The sequence below is a fragment of the Columba livia genome, chromosome 6 (genome assembly GCF_036013475.1).
Source record: "Columba livia isolate bColLiv1 breed racing homer chromosome 6, bColLiv1.pat.W.v2, whole genome shotgun sequence".
Lineage (NCBI taxonomy): Eukaryota > Metazoa > Chordata > Aves > Columbiformes > Columbidae > Columba > Columba livia.
The window spans coordinates 268,353-287,199 of record NC_088607.1 but is presented as its reverse complement, the minus strand read 5'-3'; the positions used below and the strand labels follow the sequence as shown (position 1 = coordinate 287,199).

At 46.0% G+C, this 18,847-nt stretch overlaps 1 protein-coding gene across 13 annotated transcripts in view; it reads left to right on the top strand.

Annotated features, from left to right (window-relative positions):
- The window catches only part of ALDH18A1 (aldehyde dehydrogenase 18 family member A1), a 35,467-nt gene extending 17,284 nt beyond the window's left edge, over nucleotides 1–18,183 (top strand). For all 13 annotated transcript variants that reach the window (XM_065066598.1, XM_065066595.1, XM_065066594.1 and 10 more), the window contains 11 exons: nucleotides 24–148; nucleotides 3,597–3,741; nucleotides 7,054–7,127; nucleotides 7,778–7,877; nucleotides 8,478–8,698; nucleotides 11,746–11,883; nucleotides 11,993–12,188; nucleotides 12,341–12,462; nucleotides 14,771–14,957; nucleotides 16,342–16,437; nucleotides 17,427–18,183. In XM_065066598.1, coding sequence (XP_064922670.1) covers nucleotides 24–148; nucleotides 3,597–3,741; nucleotides 7,054–7,127; nucleotides 7,778–7,877; nucleotides 8,478–8,698; nucleotides 11,746–11,883; nucleotides 11,993–12,188; nucleotides 12,341–12,462; nucleotides 14,771–14,957; nucleotides 16,342–16,437; nucleotides 17,427–17,608 — 1,586 coding nt within the window. In that variant the 3' untranslated portion in view covers nucleotides 17,609–18,183. The remainder of the gene's footprint in view (nucleotides 1–23; nucleotides 149–3,596; nucleotides 3,742–7,053; nucleotides 7,128–7,777; nucleotides 7,878–8,477; nucleotides 8,699–11,745; nucleotides 11,884–11,992; nucleotides 12,189–12,340; nucleotides 12,463–14,770; nucleotides 14,958–16,341; nucleotides 16,438–17,426) is intronic.
- The last annotated feature ends 664 nt before the right edge of the window (nucleotides 18,184–18,847 follow it).

Sequence of the window (18,847 nt, the reverse complement as noted above, 5' to 3'; positions counted from 1 at the left end):
AGATTTGTATTGTTTTATTTCAGGACTCTTTGACAGCCCTCCAGGATCTGATGATGCAAAGCTCATTGACATATTCTACCCAGGAGACCAGCAGTCTGTAACGTTTGGAACCAAATCCCGGGTGGGAATGGGAGGCATGGAAGCCAAGGTAGAAATATGGAACATTTGTTTTGTAATTGGGAAGGGACGGGAGATGTGGGAAAGGGAGATAGATGAGATGGTTGTGCTGCCGTTCAGGCGAATCTTGATAGGCTGCAGAAACGTGCAGACAGGAACCTTGTGAAGCTCAGTCATGGGAATACCAGCCCTGCCCCGGGCCGGAACGGCTCCATTAGCTGTGTGGGCTGCGCAGTGACTGGCCCGAAAGCAGGTTCACTGGAAAGGACATCAGGGCCCTGGTAGACACCAAGTGGAATGTGAGCCAACAAGATGCCTGCTGGGCAAAGCAGGCCGACAGTGGCCTGGGTTGCATCAGAAAGAGCGTGGCTGTCAGGCCGAGGGAAATGACGATTTCCCTCTGCTCAGCACTAGTGAGACCACACCTGCGGAGTTGTGTCTGGTTCTGGACACCGCAGCGCGAGAAGGACATGGCACACTACAGTTAATCTAGCCGAGAGCCGTGAACAGGATTAAAGAATCAGAACATCTGTCACGCTAAGAGAGGCTGAGAGCGAGGACTGTTTACCCTGGAGAAGTGGAGGTTTGTGTATAAATACCCGAGAGGAGGGTGTAGAGGGGACAGAACCAGACTCTTCTCAGTGGTGTCCAGGGAACAGACAAGAGGCAAGGGGCACAGACTGAAATACAAGAAATCAGATGGAAGTGTAAGAATTTTCTCGTGAAGTTGCTGAAGCACTGGAGGAGGTTGCTGAGAGAGCTTGTGCAATCTAATGTTTGGAGATGTTCAGAACCTGACTGGACAGTGTCCTGAGTAACTTGTTCCAGTTGACCCTGTTTTGAGCAGGTGGTTGGACTACTTGATCTCCAGAGATCCTTTCCAGCCTCAGCTGTTGTGTGACTGTGGATGAGTTCCTTTAGCTTCTTTCTTAGGTCCATGTAAATTGAAAAGAACTACTAATGAATTACACCCCAGTAATTTACAAAATGTAGCATTTGGAACTGTATGTGTGTGTTCTAAATTGAGCCCATCCTCGCTTCCCTCTTAGGTGATAATCCAAAGGTTTTGGGAATCCCTGTCACTTGAAGGTGATGTGATACCTCCGTCTCCTTTCCGAGTTTGTACATGTGCTTTTTGCTTCTGAAGGATACATGTTCTTGAGTACAAGATTAGTAGAGGCAGGAGGGCCAGTGGTTTTTAGTGCTGTACACGGTCAGATGCCCTCAGTATTCATTGCTGTGAGTGCATGAACATGGCTGTGGTGTGAGACTTCAGCATATGGCTCTCATGATGCTGGGATATACACTATGGCAGCATTAATTGATCCGGGTTTCCTCAGGACACTTTTGGAAGGTTGTCTGTGGAAACAGAAGCAGATTTGACTAAGCAGAGAAAGACCAAAGTGAAATTCTTCACCAGTTACCGTATGTTTTATTTCCTTTTCTGAAGAATCAGGTAAGGCACACTGGAGTGTCAGAGCGTGAGCTGGAAGGTGGCAAACGGAGGCGGCACTGGAGTGTTCTGTTTGTAACTGAAGGAGGTATAGAGCTTATTGAGAAACAACTTTATCTGGCTTCTGGAATAGTTTAAACGATGGCAGATATTGAGGGGAAAGCGGCCAAGGTCGGAGAGTACTTGGATTGTAGAGATATTTGTATTGTTGGAGATATTTGGTATCTTTAAGCCTGAGTTATGCAGAGGTAAATCTCAGTGTTGCTGTTGTAACAAAAATCTCTTACAGTCGAGAATTGGGTGATATTTTTGGAAAACTGTTAACATCAATAATAGAAGAAACAGCTGGTAGCTTGAAGTACAAATGTTGATTATCAGCATGAAACTTGAGCAAAAATGGAGCAGTTGATGGTCTTGTAGCAGTCAAGAGTTTGTGACAGACATATCTGGCAGGTGCTGTCTCCCAGTGAATATGGATTGTCATATGTAATTGTAGAACCATAGCAGGAACGTGTAGAAGTGAGGGAGCAGAGAGAGAAGCCTTTGCAGTAAAATAAATGACATGTAATTAAATACAGTTGTGGGATAATGCTGCCCATTCCTCGGCCGGGAAAAGAAACAGAGGAGGCCACAGGCAGCACCTCTTCAGCAGGTAACATCTGGGGTTTGGGTTTGTGGTTTTGTATTTTGACATGAACCAGTGAAATCTTGGATGGGGGGAAATTTTAGAGAAATCATGTTGTGATGCCTTAAGCAATGGGTTAAGTGTGTGGGAAGAGGCTAATCTTAGGACCAATCAGTACCTGATTTCAAAGGACCCTATTGTGCTGTAAGCTTAACATTCTGTAGGAGGGCTGAGCAAGGCGGTGTGCCAACACTGTAGTTCAGAAAGGGCACTTATGTTTGCCCTACATGTTTGGGCAATGCCCACAAAGATGCTGCCCCTGAATTTCATAGAGCTCTTGTTGTTCATGTTGCCTGCCCTCCGCAAAGCCTTTAGCACACAGGTGATCTGGGAGGATCATTGATTTCAGTTCCCTTCAGTCTGTGAACATCGGTGCTCTTGTTTCAAACTTGCTTCTTGCCTTAGATCTTAGGTATGTTACTTCTAGACTTGGCTTAGTACACTGTGGTCCTGACCTTTGAAGATGACTCCTAAATGCTGTACCTAGAGAATCCTCCTCCAAAATAGCAACAAAAAAGAGGAAGAATGCCAAATAAAAAGCACATAAGTCAAAACTAAAGAAGTGCAGTCTTCAGATAGAGCCTACTGAAAGAAACAACTATTAAGACAATAGGTGTACTCGCAAGCAAAAAGTAGCAGCAAATAAATAAAACCATCCTTTGAGAACCTGAACAGGAAATGTGAACGAAGTAGGTAAAATCTTTGTGTGGAAAGCTGAGCAACTCTTCGGCAAACTTCCTAGCTTCACCAGAGAGTTATAAACAGTGAGAGTACCTCTGCCTCGTGGGCAGATCCATGAGGAGTGCTTAGGCTGTCAGACTTTAAGGGAGTAATTCAGACAGCTTAAAGTGTTGAACAATATGTTAATGTTATACTGTAATGGCTAGGACCTGAGCGAGAACAGTGCTCTGCAGTACAAGTAATCCCATGCGGTCACTTAAAGTGGATTGTAATAATTATTGATGGCTAATCAATGTCAGGGAAAGTGGCAACAGAACATTTTAAAAAAATAAAATTGTCTTTCTTCAAACAGTATGATGGTCTTACAGTGTAAGGTAATGGTGAAACAGAACATGTGACCAAAGTGCCCTTGCAGAGGCCTTTACAAAAGCAGGCTGTGAGGAAGATTTGACGTGTGCTCATGAAGTAGCGACTAGTTAAGGAAGGGAAGGTAAAGCACAAATAGATTATTTCATTCAGTGCTACATCATGTAAATCCCTCAAGTGTGTTGAATGCTCTTTGAAAGCATAAGTGATCAAAATGGAGCAAGAATTCTTACTGAGAGTGGGGATTCAAGTAAAAAGCGAATTTCCTGGAACTGGCTCTGTCGTTCACTGTAGGTGAAAGCAGCGCTGTGGGCCCTCCAAGGAGGCACCTCTGTAGTGATTGCAAATGGAACCCACCCAAAGATCTCGGGTCATGTCATCACAGATATTGTGGAAGGGAAAAAAGTTGGAACTTTTTTTTCAGAGGTAAAACCTGCAGGTGAGTACAGAGGTAATGTGTACATTGGGAGTTTTAGACATTTCCTGAAAGGTTAGGGATAAAATTTGGCTAGACCCGTACAATAACTAGGAAACCACCCTCTGCTTGAAAAATGGATTTTGAAAGGTATTTTCTAAAGTAGGAATAGAAAATGTTGAATCCTCTGCTCTGGTTCCCTCCAGCTGATAAACTGCCATCTCAGACTTGCATTTGAAGAATGCAGTGAAAAGAATTTTTACCATTTTTTTGTCTTAGGGGTTATCATCTAGTATTGAAGATTTCAGTGTGAAAATGTGGATGTAGAATGTGCTGCTGAGCTAAGACAGTGTTTAGTTTTATTTCTTACCAGAAATTCCTTTTACGACTCAGTTTTCTACCATGGTGGGTAGGAATGTTTTCCTGCCAGTGCATGGCTGGAATGGTGTAACCATCACTGGAGAAAGTCAGACCAAAGATCCCTGACCTCAGCAGGACAGGACAAGTACAGAGTGACACTTTGGACTAGCGCTTTAAGCCAAGAAAACTTCTTTGTGTATAATAATCCTCAATGGATTTCTTTTAAGAATTTGTCAAATCATCCTTTGAACCCATGTAAAAGTTTAGCATCTGCAGGACTCTGTGTCACAACAGTCAGGAGCCTTAACCTCTGGAGCTAGGACTCCGTGAAGAGAAGCTTGCTTTAGTTGGGGTCTGGGGCGGTGGGGAACGTTCTGAGTTTTCTTCCCGTATCTTCATTTGATGCCCCTGCTGCCTTTATGGATGATCCGCCCCTGTTTAACTTGAAAGATGTGAGACGTAGTCCTTCCCCTCACCTTCTCTCTTCCACGTGAAAGAGGTTTGGTCTTAGACGTTTTGTACAGAAGCTGATCCAAAGACGTGGTCGTCTCTGCTTCTGTTGTTCAAACCTGTTTTCATTCTATTGTGGCCTTTTTGAGATGTCCAAAAATCAAAATTTCACATAGTGCTCAAGATGCAAATGAAGCTTTAATTTATGAGATGGCAGAACTAACTGAATTTTGATGTGTGATGTTTTCTGTCATGTTCTCTAGGCCTTTTCTAATAATTCCAAACATTGAATTTACTTTTTGATGTGGATGTTCACTGAGATGATGTTTTCGTAGTGTTATTTGTCAACATACGAATGTCCGATTGTCCATTTCCCCTCTGCATTTGCTTCACGTTTATCTGGTTTGAATCACACTTGCTGTGTCTTGGCCTATTGGTTTGTCTGCAGAGGAACTCATGGAATTGCCAGACGGCTGAGGTTGGAAGGGGCAGTATGACAGACGACAGGGTCACCTGGTCCTACCTCCTGCTCAAGCAGGTTGCCCAGAACTGTGTCCAAACAGATTTTGGTTATCTCCAAGAATGGAGACTCCACAACCTCCCTGGGCAATCTGTGCCCGTGCTGGACCATCCTCACAGTGCAGAAGTGTTTCCTGATGGGATGCACCTCCTGTGCTTCGGTTTGTGTCCATTGCCTCGTCCTGTCACCGGGCACCACTGAAAAGGGCCTGTCTCCCTCTTCACGCCGTCCCTTCGGGTGTTTGTACACGCTGGTGGGATCCCCTCCTCATACGAGCGATGCTCCCGTCCCTCCATCATCTTTACGGCCCTTTGCTGGACTCTCCACAGTGTCGGTGTCTGTGGTGCTGGGCCCAGCCCTGGGCGCAGCCCTCCCGGTGTGGGCTACCCAGAGCTGAGGGGCCGGGTCCCCTTCGCCGGCCGCGCTCCCGGGGCAGCGCAGGACACGGGAGCTGCTCTGCGGCCGGGCCGGGCCGGTCCCCGCTCAGCTCCTTTGCTCTGCGGCCGGGCCGGGCCGGTCCCCGCTCAGCTCCTCTGCTCTGCGGCCGGGCCGGGCCGGGCCCCGCTCAGCTCCTCTGCTCTGCGGCCGGGCCGGGCCGGGCCCCGCTCAGCTCCTCTGCTCTGCGGCCGGGCCGGGCCCGTCCCCGCTCAGCTCCTTTGCTCTGCGGCCGGGCCGGGCCGGGCCCCGCTCGGCTCCTCTGCTCTGCGGCCGGGCCGGGCCCGTCCCCGCTCAGCTCCTCTGCTCTGCGGCCGGGCCGGGCCGGTCCCCACTCGGCTCCTCTGCTCTGCGGGCCGGGCCCCGCTCGGCTCCTCTGCACAGCTACTTTCTAAGAAAAAGTGCAATTGTGACACTTTGCGGTTAGTCCCAATGTAATAAATCCGTATCAGCAGCAAAGCTTTTAGTCTTGTGACCCCATTCTGAATCACTTACAAATATGGCAAACAGCAAAAGTCCATGTGGAATTTTACTGTCGCTTTTCCGCCATTGTGCAAGCGTTTACTCCAGTCCCCTCTTTGTATAGTATCTTCCAAAGAACACACTTTTGAAATTCTGTAACTGTTAAAAATCTACTATTTCTGCTTACATACAGTCACTTTTCTTAAAGAACACCAAAATGTACCATACTTTGTAAAGTATTACTTCACTTTAAAAACTGTTTTCGCACTTCTTAAATATGTCTAATTAATCATGTGTCTGCAAGTTCTTCTCTTACGCTTCCCAGTATAGCTCTTGACATTTTCCGTAGCATTGCAGGTCCTGCTCTGGCAATTTCCATGAGACCCTTCATAAATAGAAGCTGAGTCATATTTGTGACCTTCACGTTATCTGTTTTACAGACAATTTCTGGACAGTTAAAAGTCACAACTTAGTTTATCCATGAGCAACTTGTGAATTCTTTGGGGAAATGCTACCTGAACCTGGTGACTTGTTTGGAAACAGAAACAGAAGTAACCTGTTCCATTTAATTTCAGTTTGAGACATTGAGGTCCTGCCAGGAAAAAAAAGCCAACCAAACCCCTTCTATAGGAACCCTTCTAAAAGGCGTGCAGGAGGAGACGGAGGGAGAGCCGCTTTTCTGACTGAGTTTTGGCTTCCATTATTGTTTTTATATTCCCACGCTATTTTGTAATCCCTTCTGATTTCCTCAGTTGGACACCAAAACTTTTCAAAGTCTGCCTTCTTTCTTTCAGTAGCCTGCCGTGCCCTGGGACTCGGCTGTCCCGGTGTTCTTCTGCCCTTTGCCAAGTGTGTTTGATGCAAGGTGCGCACTTGCCTCTGACTTGGTGACCTTGCAGAATCCCTGTGGTGACTTTTTACGTTTGGGGGCCATAGCAGTATTTTTGTGTCAGGTACAGATTTTCCTGTTTTACCATACAACAGATTTCTCGACTATGTCCAAGACTCTGTACCTGCTTTCCTGCTTTGAGCAAAGAACTGGAAGGCCTAGCGTTCACTTCCACATGCACTGTTACTTTGTCTGCGTGGCGTGTTTTTGTTTCCTGCAGGTCCTACGGTGGAGCAGCAGGCTGAAATGGCGCGAGCTGGTGGCAGGACGCTGGCAGCTCTGCAGCCGGAGCAGGTGACAGAACAGTATGGCCTTGCTTGTTAAGCTGTGAATGTGTGGTGGGTTTTACAACACAGATGCATAACACAAATGGGCCCCTTGGGACGAGAATCTATTCTTTCTGTGCCAGGTCCACAATTTGGATTGTAGCATGCTTAAAGAGATGAGAAGAGCAGAAAGATAATGTATTTTGGGTCTATGAATTAACATATGTTTTCGTGTGGGGTTTATATAAAATTTTAATAGTGTCAAATATGTCACAGAAATTGTGATCAGAGCTGCTGAAGAATTACCTGGAACAACTTGCTCCGTTTGCTCTCGCGTGTAGTGCATGCGGAAGAGGAGCTGTAGGCTCTGCAGCCGGGTGGGCGAATGTGGCATTGGTTGTGAAGAACACAAGGTGATCTTAAAGGAAGAACGTTGTGGGTTTGGTGAAGAAGCCTGGACATGGAAAGCAAAATAGTAGAAAGCAAATTCAAGGCTGAAGCAGCGTTCAGCCTCATATTTCGATGTGATGCAGCCTTCAAAAATTAGCTGGCCTGAGGTATTTGGGAAATCAGGACAGTGAGAGGATGTGGTTAACATAAAAGGACTGAAGGGGACCAGATGTCAGATAGCATAGACTATGTGTAAGAGGTCTGTTCAGAAACTGTTTTCTCTTTCAGAGAGCCGAGATTATTTATCGTCTTGCTGATTTGCTAACTGACCAGAGAGAAGAAATTCTCTTAGCAAACAAAAAGGATTTAGAAGAGGCTGAAAATAAAGGTAATATTTCAAGTCCTTCCGTGGTAATCCTGTTGTCTTGAACCTCTCTGGGCCTTGAAGGAAATGAGCAAAACTAGAATCTTCTGTCACCGGGGGTGGGGTAGTATGGCTGCCACAGATTAGTGAACCCAGGACCTTGAGAGTTTGTCAGCGTAAAGAGCGGCAGCTTCCTTAATTGCAGAAAACAGATACCTTCGTCAGAGAAGACACTGGGGCCTTGGAAAACACCGAGCAGTGAACTGTAAAAACAAACAAACAAAACCCCCTCAGTTTTGCCAAAGGAGGCAAAGGAGAAATTTGGACATACAGCAGTACCTGAAATAGGGCAAACCTTAAACTGTGGATGTTGATGTTGCTTCATGTGCAAATCATTTAAACTGGCTAATGTGAAAATGTTGTGGGGGGGGAAATCATTGTCATATTTGAGTGGTTTTATTGTCACTACCAGACCTAATGCTGTGTATTTTTCATCATGGGTGGGTTTTTTGTTAGGGCACAGGAAGTATGAGATTTTTCCTTAGGTTCACGAGTTGTTTAAGCTGCTTTTGCTTGAGCCTAGGCAGGCCAGTCTAACTCCAGCACCATTTTTTCTTTCTTTAGGAAGACTGGCACTTCCTTTGTTGAAACGTCTAAGTTTGTCTACGTCAAAGCTGAACAGCTTGGCTATTGGTCTGCGTCAGATCGCAGCGTCCTCAAAGGACAGCGTGGGCCGAATAATTCGGCGAACGCGGATAGCGAAAGACCTGGATTTGGAGCAGGTCACAGTGCCGATTGGTGTCCTTCTTGTGATCTTTGAGTCCCGTCCTGACTGTCTTCCACAGGTATGTGAGGAGGGTCGGTTACATTGCTGGGAACTCCTTGATGACAAAAAACGGGTATTTCTGTTGGTGACCAAACGGGAGGCTGCAAGAAGTCTTGTCTTTTTTGTGGGGGTGTGTTTCTTTGTTTGGTTTTGTTTTGGTTTTGTTTGGTTTGGGGTTTTTGTTTGTGGGCTTTTTGTTGTTTTTGTGGTTTTGTTTTGTTTATTTTTAAAAATCCAACATAAAGGAATCATCTTGCATTCAGGTGTTGCGATTCCTGCATATGTCTCACGAAGGTATGTTCAGTGCCTAACTCACAGCTTGGGCAGCTCTTACCAATGAGCACTTGTTCTGTCTGTCCATACTGCATACAGCTGAACTGCAGGCGGGAATTAAAAAAGGAACTGTTTAATATAGATACTAGTAATTAACTGTAACTGTGGCGGAATATGTGATTAAAAAATGTTTAAAAAGTTAAAAAAGACTGAGCACAGAAAGCACAGAAGCTCCAGGCTCTGCGTGGTCTGTGCTGATACTGCTGTGTGCAGTGAGGCACAATGACAGTGTTTACTCGCTTGCAATGAGATGGGCGTGATGAAAATTGGTGTCTAAGTTCTTAAGTACTGAAGTTGCTGGAAAGGCTAGTGAAAATCTCAACTACTGTACTGTACACGAATGTCATTTATCTCGTGCCGGGAATAAGGCAGGCATTTTAAAGGCAAATATGTCGGTCTGCAGCTCTGTGTGGCAGTATTGCTGTGAGTAAATGCTCTTATGGTGCATGAAAATATGGGGCTGACCTAACATTGCAGAGGCAACCTTGGTCTTATTTTGAGATTCTTGAATACCGAACTGGGAGGAAGGGCTGACACCCCAGAGGCTGTGCTGCCGTCCAGCGAGACTGGACAGGCTGGAGGACTGGGCAGAGGAGAACCCGATGAAGTTCAACAAGGGCAAATGTGGGGTCTTGCACTGGGGAGGAACAACCCCAGGCACTACTACAGCTTGTGGTGGACCTGCTGGAAAGCAGTTCTGCAGAAAAGGACGTGGGAGTTCTGGTGGACAACAGGCTGACAGTGAGTCAACAGTGTGCCCTTGTGGCCAAGAGGCCAATGGTGCCTGAGGTGCATTGGAAAGAGTGTGACCAGCAGGTGAAGGGAGGTTCCTCCCCCTCCGCTCTAGCCTGGTAAGGCCGCATCTGCAGAACTGTGCCCAGTTCTGGGCTCCCTGGTTCAAGAAGGACAAGGAATTACTGGAGGGAGTCCATTGAAGGACTATGAAGATGATTAGGGGCCTAGAGCACCTTTCTTATGAGAGACTGAGAGAGCTAGAGCTGCTCAGCTGGAGAAGAGAAGCTGAGAGGGGATCTGATCAATGTTTATAAATATCTCTAGGGTGGGTGTCAAGAGGATGGACCACACTCCTTTCAGTGGTGCCAAATGATAGCATGAGGGGCAACGGGCACAGGCTGAAACACAGGAGGTTCCACCTGAATATGAGGAGAAACTGCTTTGCGGTGCCAGAGCCTGGCCCAGGCTGCCCAGAGCGGGTGTGGAGTCTCCTGCTCTGAGACATTCAAACCCCCGGGATCCTGTGGGATCTGCTCTGTGACCCTGCGTGAGCGGGGGGGTTGGACTGGGGATCTCCAGAGGTCCCTTCAACCCCAACCAGGCTGGGATTCTGTGAATACCTTACTGAGCAACTGCAATAGAATTTTGAAAGAAAACAAACATCTTAATTATCAATGCTATTTCCCACGATTAACATTAGGTGTTTAGGAAGATCAAGTGAGGTGTTTTCTAACAGATGAGCAGGTGTTTGAGGGTAAAGTGATAGGTACAGGCACTTCAAAAGGGGATGAGACTCAGCCAGTGGGCAGCTTGGTACTTGAGGACTGAATTTTGTGGGTGGTCCCCATTTCATACTGAAAGGGAGTGTGCTCTCGGCAAAGTTCCCATCAAACGGAAAGGCACAAGTCTCCCTCGTCTACCAGTGTTACCTCCTTGCTGCCAGCTGTGTTCTTCATAGATAACCAGTATGTTTCCCTGTTGAATTATGGTCTGTCTTTCTGGACTTCAGCCCTGATCTCTTGCCCTGAGTAGCTGATGTCTCTCTCTTTCAAAGGAGTGTATGCTATATTTTTCAAATGCTCTGTTTTTCAAATAGGTGGACAAATTGTGATGCCACTGAGAATGGTATTGTGGTGAGGAAGACAAAAAGGGATAGAAAAATAGAATAAGTCTGGGAAGAGAGCTTTATAATATCTGACGTAGTCCTAGGTAGAAAAGAACAAAAAAATAATAAAAAAACCTACCACCACCCCTCTGTTAAAGAGGTTTTCAGTTTGGTGGGAAAAACACCAATAAGAACTAGTGTCTGGAGACTGGGTATATGTTTTCAACAGAAGAAGTTATTTTTTAATCTAAATTTGAAAAAGCAGTGGCTTCTGTGGAGCATTTTTTAGAAATATAGTCTAGTTGTGTTGCTGGACTCTAATAGATGGAATCTGGCACCTTAAACAGAAAGGCAACAACTTCAGTCAGTTCTTTCTGGCTATAGACATGAAAGCAAAGTGATACAGGTGATTCTGGGTCTATTGTCTAGAAGGTATTTTTCCCCACACTTAAGTGTCGTCAGTTCGTGGCTTCTGTTGTAGGCAACATGATGCAAACGTCCTTCGTGTTCACAGGACGAGCTCATTAGCCACTTTCTGCCAGAATGGCCAGGGACAAGATTTCCTGCACCTAACGTCGGTCTCTGTGGGGTGACTGCCCCGTATTCATACCAGAGCCTGGGTCCAGGGTTTCCTCTGGCTTGTCCACTGCAGCCTCCTCCTGCCAGTAGTACCCTAAGAACTCACGTTTGTTGCTGAAACACTAACACGTGTTGTTTCTGGAGTTCAATGTGCTGTTACTTGTAATGACTTTTTGGTGCCGTAAAATGAAAACTGTAGGTGAATATTGAGTAAATCAACAGTATTAAAAATCCTGTTCTTATTGGATTTTGTGGGTGTTATTCCAACAGAGACAAATTTCTTTTCTCTTTTTTTTTTTAATATTTTCTAACAGGTGTCTGCTTTAGCCATAGCCAGTGGAAATGGCTTATTACTTAAAGGAGGGAAAGAGGCAGCACATAGCAATCAAATCCTTCATCATCTGGTACAAGAAGCACTCTCCACTCATGGAGTCAAAGATGCAGTGCAACTAGTAAGTGCCTAGAATTAAATCAACTATTTCTTTGCTATGGTATGTATAAGAAGTATGGGCAGAACTTGAGACTTGAAACCACAGACTGACTATATTGCAACTACCACAGGTGAACACAAGAGAGGAAGTAGAAGATCTCTGCCGTTTGGATAAGCTGATAGATCTAATCATTCCACGTGGTTCATCACAGCTGGTCAGGGATATCCAGAAAGCTGCAAAGGGAATCCCAGTAATGGGACACAGCGAAGGGATCTGCCATGTGTATGTGGACACGGATGCCAGCGTTGAGAAGGTCACACGAATAAGTAAGTGGGGAGAGGGTGACTTGAGTCTCTTGGGTGTAACTGAACTTCATATTTGGAGTATGCAACATGGTTATGGTAATTGATAATTCATATGCTGTTCAAAATCTTTGTCATAAATGTTATGTAACCAGTTATCTACTCTTAAACCTCAGTCAGAGACTCAAAGTGTGAATACCCTGCTGCCTGTAATGCTCTGGAAACTCTCTTAATTCATCGAGACTTGCTGAGAACCCCGTTGTTTGATCAGATCATAGACATGTTGAGAGTAGAACAGGTTAGTCACTCATTCTTGTGTTTTGTTTTGTGTGTTTTGTTGTGTTTGGTTTCTTTCTACCACTTAAGAAGCATTTGGTCTGGCTGATGTAGCCCTGTTCAATTTTATGATGCAATAACACTCAAGTTATGCATATGTTTCTTTGTACACATAGATGAACTTACAGACAACTATCTCTGCTTCTCCACACAAATGCAAGTTTTTCTGTAGAAATTATCTGAAAGCAGCTTCTTCAGTGCAACTGTGTGCCATTATGGGATAGGAACACTTTTACATAGCAAAAATAATCTTCTGCTCTAGAAGAGCATACACACAACCCTTTCTCTACCCTTCTTAATTCTGACTTAATTGCTGTTAACTTACCAGACACAAAGCCTCTTGATCTTGAATCGATATATTTAGCTTCCCAAGTCAATTCCTCCTTTTTTCCATTCTGTTTCTGCTTCATCAATATTTTTAAAAGCCTTTCATCTTGCATGCCCTTATCCCCACCTGTTTTCCCTCCTAGTATATTAAAGGAACAGGCAAAGGCCAGTATACTAGTTAGTTGTCTTGATGTGGGTAATGTTTTGTCAGCAGAGGTGCATCAGGAGAGAAATATCCACGAAGGATTTTCACACAACAGTATATGTTTGGCAAATAGAGTGTACAGGCAGGTAAATTAATGCGGGTGAAATAAGCTATATGTTTTGATGATGTTGAAATGGTCATAGTAAAAGAAGCTGATAGTTAGTCAGGAGCAAGTCCTCACTTAATGGATCTTTTTCATATCTTGTTTGGTTGTTTCTTAGGAAGAGTAGAGTGAAGGGTGGATCTCTGGGCTTTGGATGGGAGGAATGTGAGGACTGGTGCATTTCCACCGCCACCCACCTGGCTCCCAGTACAGAGGGGAGGATGTTACCTGTGTCTAATCTGACCTGAAAAGAAGAAACATGCAAATATTGGGCAGGATTATGCAATTAAAGTAACTTATAGTTGCACAAGAAAGTGCAGTTTTACAGATAACTTTTTAAAAGCCTTCACATTTTGCAGGCTTGTGCCTCATTTCCCATTTCTGTTTTGTCAAAATTTCCTGTGTTTCAATTGCATGGGGATTTCTCTGCCGCATCAGATCTAAATTATCTCTCGTTGAGGTGTCTCAGCTGCTATGATTAAACTCAGGTATTGATAATGCATTAGTTCTTCTTTATAACAAATGAAAAACATCTGCGTGAGTTTTCTTGTTTTGGACCCAGTAACTCCGTTGTGTCTGAAACACATGCTTCAGAGAGGACTGGTGTTAGTTTACAAAGTAAAAGGGTAAAAGCCGTTCAAGATCTTAAGTCTTTTGTAGGTGCAAACTTGGAAACATTCCTGTAGTTATTCTCCGCACTGCACTTGCTTTCTTAAAACAAGGGCTGGCTGCAACATTTTAGGTGTTTTCCCAGCACTAGTGTTGTACTGTCCTGCCTGGTGACTTTCCTCTCCAAATGATGTGATTTCTTTAAATACTTTGAAATGAGTCCTGGACTAGGAGCGTGTCATGGTCAGCAGCCAGCCTAGCACTCGAGCTGTTATTGTGCCTTGTCGCTGGTTCACCAGTCTGATAGGTTTCCCAAGGTGTAGGCTTATTTTTCTTACCCTGCCTGCAGTGAACATTTGATTCACCAATGTCGTGGGTTGACCCCAGTCAGCAGCTGAGCACCATCCAGCCACTTGCTCGTTCTCCCCTGCCCTAAGGGGGATGTGGGAAGAGAATAAGAGGAGCAAAAGCAAGAAACCTTGTGGCTTGGAAGAAAGATAGTTGGATAAGCCAAGGAAAGAAGGAGAAGGAAGTGGAAGAATAAGAAAACGAAAACAAACCAAAGCCCACCCCAAACCCCACACAAGTGACACAAAACTGATGACTCACCATCTGCCACAAGCAGACCAGTGCCCAGGCAGTGTCTGAGCAATGCCCACCTTCTTCAGAAACCCCCGCCCCTCAGTTTGTATTGCTGTGTGACATTACACGGCACCGAGTGTCCCTTTGGTCCGTCCGGGTCAGCGGTCGTGGTTGTGTCCCCTCCCAGCTGCCTGCACGCTCCCAACCCTTTTGCTGGGGGGACAGAGGAGAAAAAGAGAAAGCCCTGGCGCTGTGCAGGCTCTGTTCAGTCACAGCCGAAATAGTGGTGTGTTTTCAACGTTGTTTTAGTCACAAATCTAAAACATAGCACTGTAGGGACTACTATGAAGAAAATTAACTCCATCCCACAGAGTACAAGAAGCCACACTTTCACCTGGAAGGCATCGGTATGGTCAGCAGCACAGAATGTTTCTGGTATTGCAGGTGAAGATCCACGCTGGCCCGAAGTTTGCATCGTACTTGACATTCAGCCCTTCAGAAGTGAAATCTCTCCGCACAGAATATGGAGACCTGGAGTGCTGCATTGAGGTGGTGGACAGCGTCCAGGAGGCTGTTGAACATATCCACAAGTATGGAAGTTCTCACACGGATGTTATCATCACGGAGAATGGTTAGTGATCGGTCTGCTCCTTAAGCTACTGCCAGTTCTTGGTGTCAGTGTAACTACTTACATTGCAGCAGTTGTTCTTGGGTCTGTAGGAGGCATAACCAGCTGGAGACTGATGAGCTGAATGTGGCTACAATCCTGTTCAGCTCAGAGAAAACATGTTGTTGTGTGGCCCTTATTCCAGGATGATAAGGGATGTGCTTGAGCAGTTGGCTGATAGCAAGTCAGCACATGCTCTTGCCAGGCAAATTGCTTTGTGTTCCTGTATCACTGGAGAGAATAGGGATTGCAGGGAAGATCAAACTTTTGATCTGGTCATGTAATTTTTATGTCTTGCAAACAAGGACCACAAATATCTTCCCTCTGCCTCTCCCACTCCTTAACTTCCCACTTCTGCATCCCTAGTATAAAAGCTGCATTTACCTCAATTTACAGTTTCTTGCCTCTGTTGTGAATTTGTGTTCCTGTGTGCAGCTCTGCGCTGCTCCCATCTGTAGCACCTGTCCTGCATGCAGGTTGAACACTGTGCTAGTTCAAAACCTAGCTAGAGCTGTGCCCAGCCAAAGGTTGACTCTCAGACCAAGCCTGGAACTCCCAAGGATCCCCTGCAGTAAGATCATGATGATCTACGGCCGACCAGTGTGTGAGTTGAGCAGGCTTCTGTTTCTGTACTTCCCACCGAGCTCTAATGAGCGTCACTAAAGGGCATACAGTGGATACCACAAGGCACTGCCACGGAGCTGGCGCACCAGTGGTTTGCTGGGGAGTGTATGAAATAGAGCTGATCTGTGATGTTTGTCGTGTTGCTGAGGGCATCTGACCTGCAGCCTTGCAGAGTCTCTGGAGGACAAAGACGTGCCTCCGCTCGAGCTCGCTCAGCTGTTGCATGTTCTATTTAAACTGGTTTAGTTAGCTGATTTCATGAGGTATTTCGGCATTGTATTTCCCAAATATTATACCTGCAATTGCAATTTAGTTTAGGATTTTTTATTATCTGGAACAATTTCATGTATGAGATTAATGGCGAGCTGACTCTGTAGTTTAACTGTCTCGATTTGACTGCAGAATGTTTGGGGCAGCTCGCCTTTCTCTCCAGTCGTACAACTGTCCCTGTTTGCAGGTTCACGAGTATTTAGAATTACACATCATTTTTCTTCTCATCTTTGCAAGCTTCTTGCAACATTTTCAGCTGTGTCTACTTGATAAGCATACTGAGAAGAAGGAATAAATAAACATGTCTTAGCCCAGGCTGTTTAAATACTGTCTGATGAGGTTGCATGTGAAAGTTGTGTTGTTCTGTCTGTTCACCGCGTTGTGCTGCGTTTATTGGAGTGCATGAACATTCTGTATGCCCTGGATTTTATTTTTCTCCCCGTCTCTTTCCCAGAGAAAATGGCAGAGTTCTTCCTCCAGCATGTGGACAGCGCTTGTGTTTTCTGGAATGCCAGCACTCGGTTCTCTGACGGCTACAGATTTGGACTTGGTAAGACAGAAAATACTGTGGGGAGGTGACTGCAGGATTTGCTGTTGTGGGAAAAATGTGGCAGTGTGAATCCTGGAAGACAGAATTAGTCTCTGATCTTACCGTCTCATACATGGTTTTAAGGAAAGTGTACCATAGGAAAGGTTGAAGTCTAGACATTACATCCACATGGAACAACAGTTTAATATCTCTTTCTTGCCAGAACCAGCTAATACTGCTGTACAGACTATGTGGATTAATTTAGCAGTAGGGAGCAAAGATGTTTTGTATCCTCTGAAGCTCTGTTCAATGAGAATAAAGTATGTTGCCTGCATGTAGATGATAGAACAATGCAGCGCAGGATCTGAAATTGGTGAACAGTTTTTGTTGTTTGTCTTCTGTTGGTGCTGTAAGCCATGCCATGCTCCGTTCCTGGGGGCAGACTGAGCTGCGCTCCGGTGTGCCAGCCCTGCAGCGTGAGGAACGACGGGCAGGGAGCAGCTGGCTGTCGGGTGCTTAAATAAACTGGTGTGCGTAATGTGAATTGCAGAAGACAAGGGAAACATTCTTTCCTGAGGCAGAAACTCAGAAATCTCCATAACAGGCTATTACTACGTCCGCTGGAACACTCAGTGTTCCATGTGATTAAAAAATTCTAGTTAGGGTCTTGCAATATCTCCTCAATATGATAAAAAAGGACACAAGATCACAATCTTGACTAATGTAGCTTTTTTTAAAAAATTGATTAAACCCTAAGGAAGCAAGTCTAAGATCCGTGTACAGATGCGCATCTCTCTCTGTAGCAGCCAGAAGTATACGCATTACAATTTATAATGTAATAGGTAAGCTCCTCTAACTTTTAAATTGGAACAGATGGCATTTGAAGAGGAGCAGAGAAAGGCAGGTCACTGAAGGTGGGCAGCTGGTGTTACACAAACGTGCAAAGCTGCTTAGTGTGAAGTGCACATCATTTTAGGATTAACTACCTGTATCTTGTGTGTTTCCTGCAGGTGCTGAGGTGGGAATTAGTACTTCTCGTATCCACGCGCGGGGACCAGTGGGAATTGAAGGACTCTTAACTACAAAGTGGTTGCTGAGGGGGGACAATCATGTTGTTTCTGACTTCTCAGAGCATGGGACCATGAAATATCTTCATGAGAGCCTCCCTCTCCCTCAAAGAAACACCAGCTGAGAACATCGGGGCGGGGGAACCCCCGGGGATAAATGTTCCCTGAGGATGTTCAGGTTTCAGCACACTCTCTGGGGAGAAGTTTGGTTTTCATCTTTAGGAACGTTGTTCTCAGTTGCTGTGCAGTATAATGAATACAAAGTGATCCCATCTGTAAGGTTTGGGTTTTTTTCCTGCCTGTTTCCTTAGTGTCTGCAAAATGACCTCCGTTTTTACAGGGGCAGACTTATTCAAAACATACAAGTAACTTAAGGAAAGATTTAAATATCTGCTGCATTTTTTTTATCCCCACGCTCTCTATAGCAAATATGCTTGGTGGTGGAGCATAATTTTTTTCCAAAGTATTTGTTTTATTCAAATATCTGTTCTAGAGAACAACCTTGATAGTTGTTTTTTTCCCTCAGTGTTACGATCGTGGCAGCTCTCAAAAGCCGGGAAGCTTTACACTTAGTGTCTGATCACCCCGTGCAAGGGGATAGATGCTCCAAATGCAGAGTCAGCTTTTGACCAAGAAACTTTTATATCCAGTTCTCTGTATTGTTGACTGTTGTAGATAAATAACACAATTCTCTACTACATGAACTTTGTTATTTATTTGTACCGAAGGTTTATTTTTCTCCAGTATAAAAAGTGACCTTGCGGCGCCCGCGGCCGGGCGAGGCGCGGGAGGGCCCGTCATCGCTCCCCCAGCGCGGGGCTGGCCCCGCCCCTCCCGGCCGCTCCCCGCAGCCGCCGCCGCGCGCGCCGGTGGCAGCCAGAGCGTGCGCGGTGCGCGCCCCGCCCCACCCGTTTCCTCCGGCCGGCGCATGCGCGTCTTCCCGCCCCGCGGGCTCGGGAGCGCACGGACAGCGGGGCGGCGGGCGGGGCGTTGCGGGCGGTGCTGCGGGGGGAGCAGCCCGGCGCGGGGGCGCTGCGATGAGGGGGCCATCCCGAGCCTCGTCCTGTCGGGGAGGCCTCGGTGTCTCGGCGGCCGCCGGACCGCGCGCTTGGGGCGGGAGGGGGGCGGTGCTGCTGGGACACCCCTGCCCGCTGTTGCTGGCCAGGAGCGAAGTTTAGAAGCGATCGATCAAACGGAATTAAGGATATTTTTAATCAGGCGTGATAAATGGAGCCGTGCGAGAGTTACCGGAGAGCTGCGACGGGGGAGGCACAAAGACGCGGATAAACAGATCCCACAACCCACTCCGGCTCCCCCCCGCGGCGCGACCAAGGGGCCTTTCCCGAAGCAGTCAGAGCTTCCCG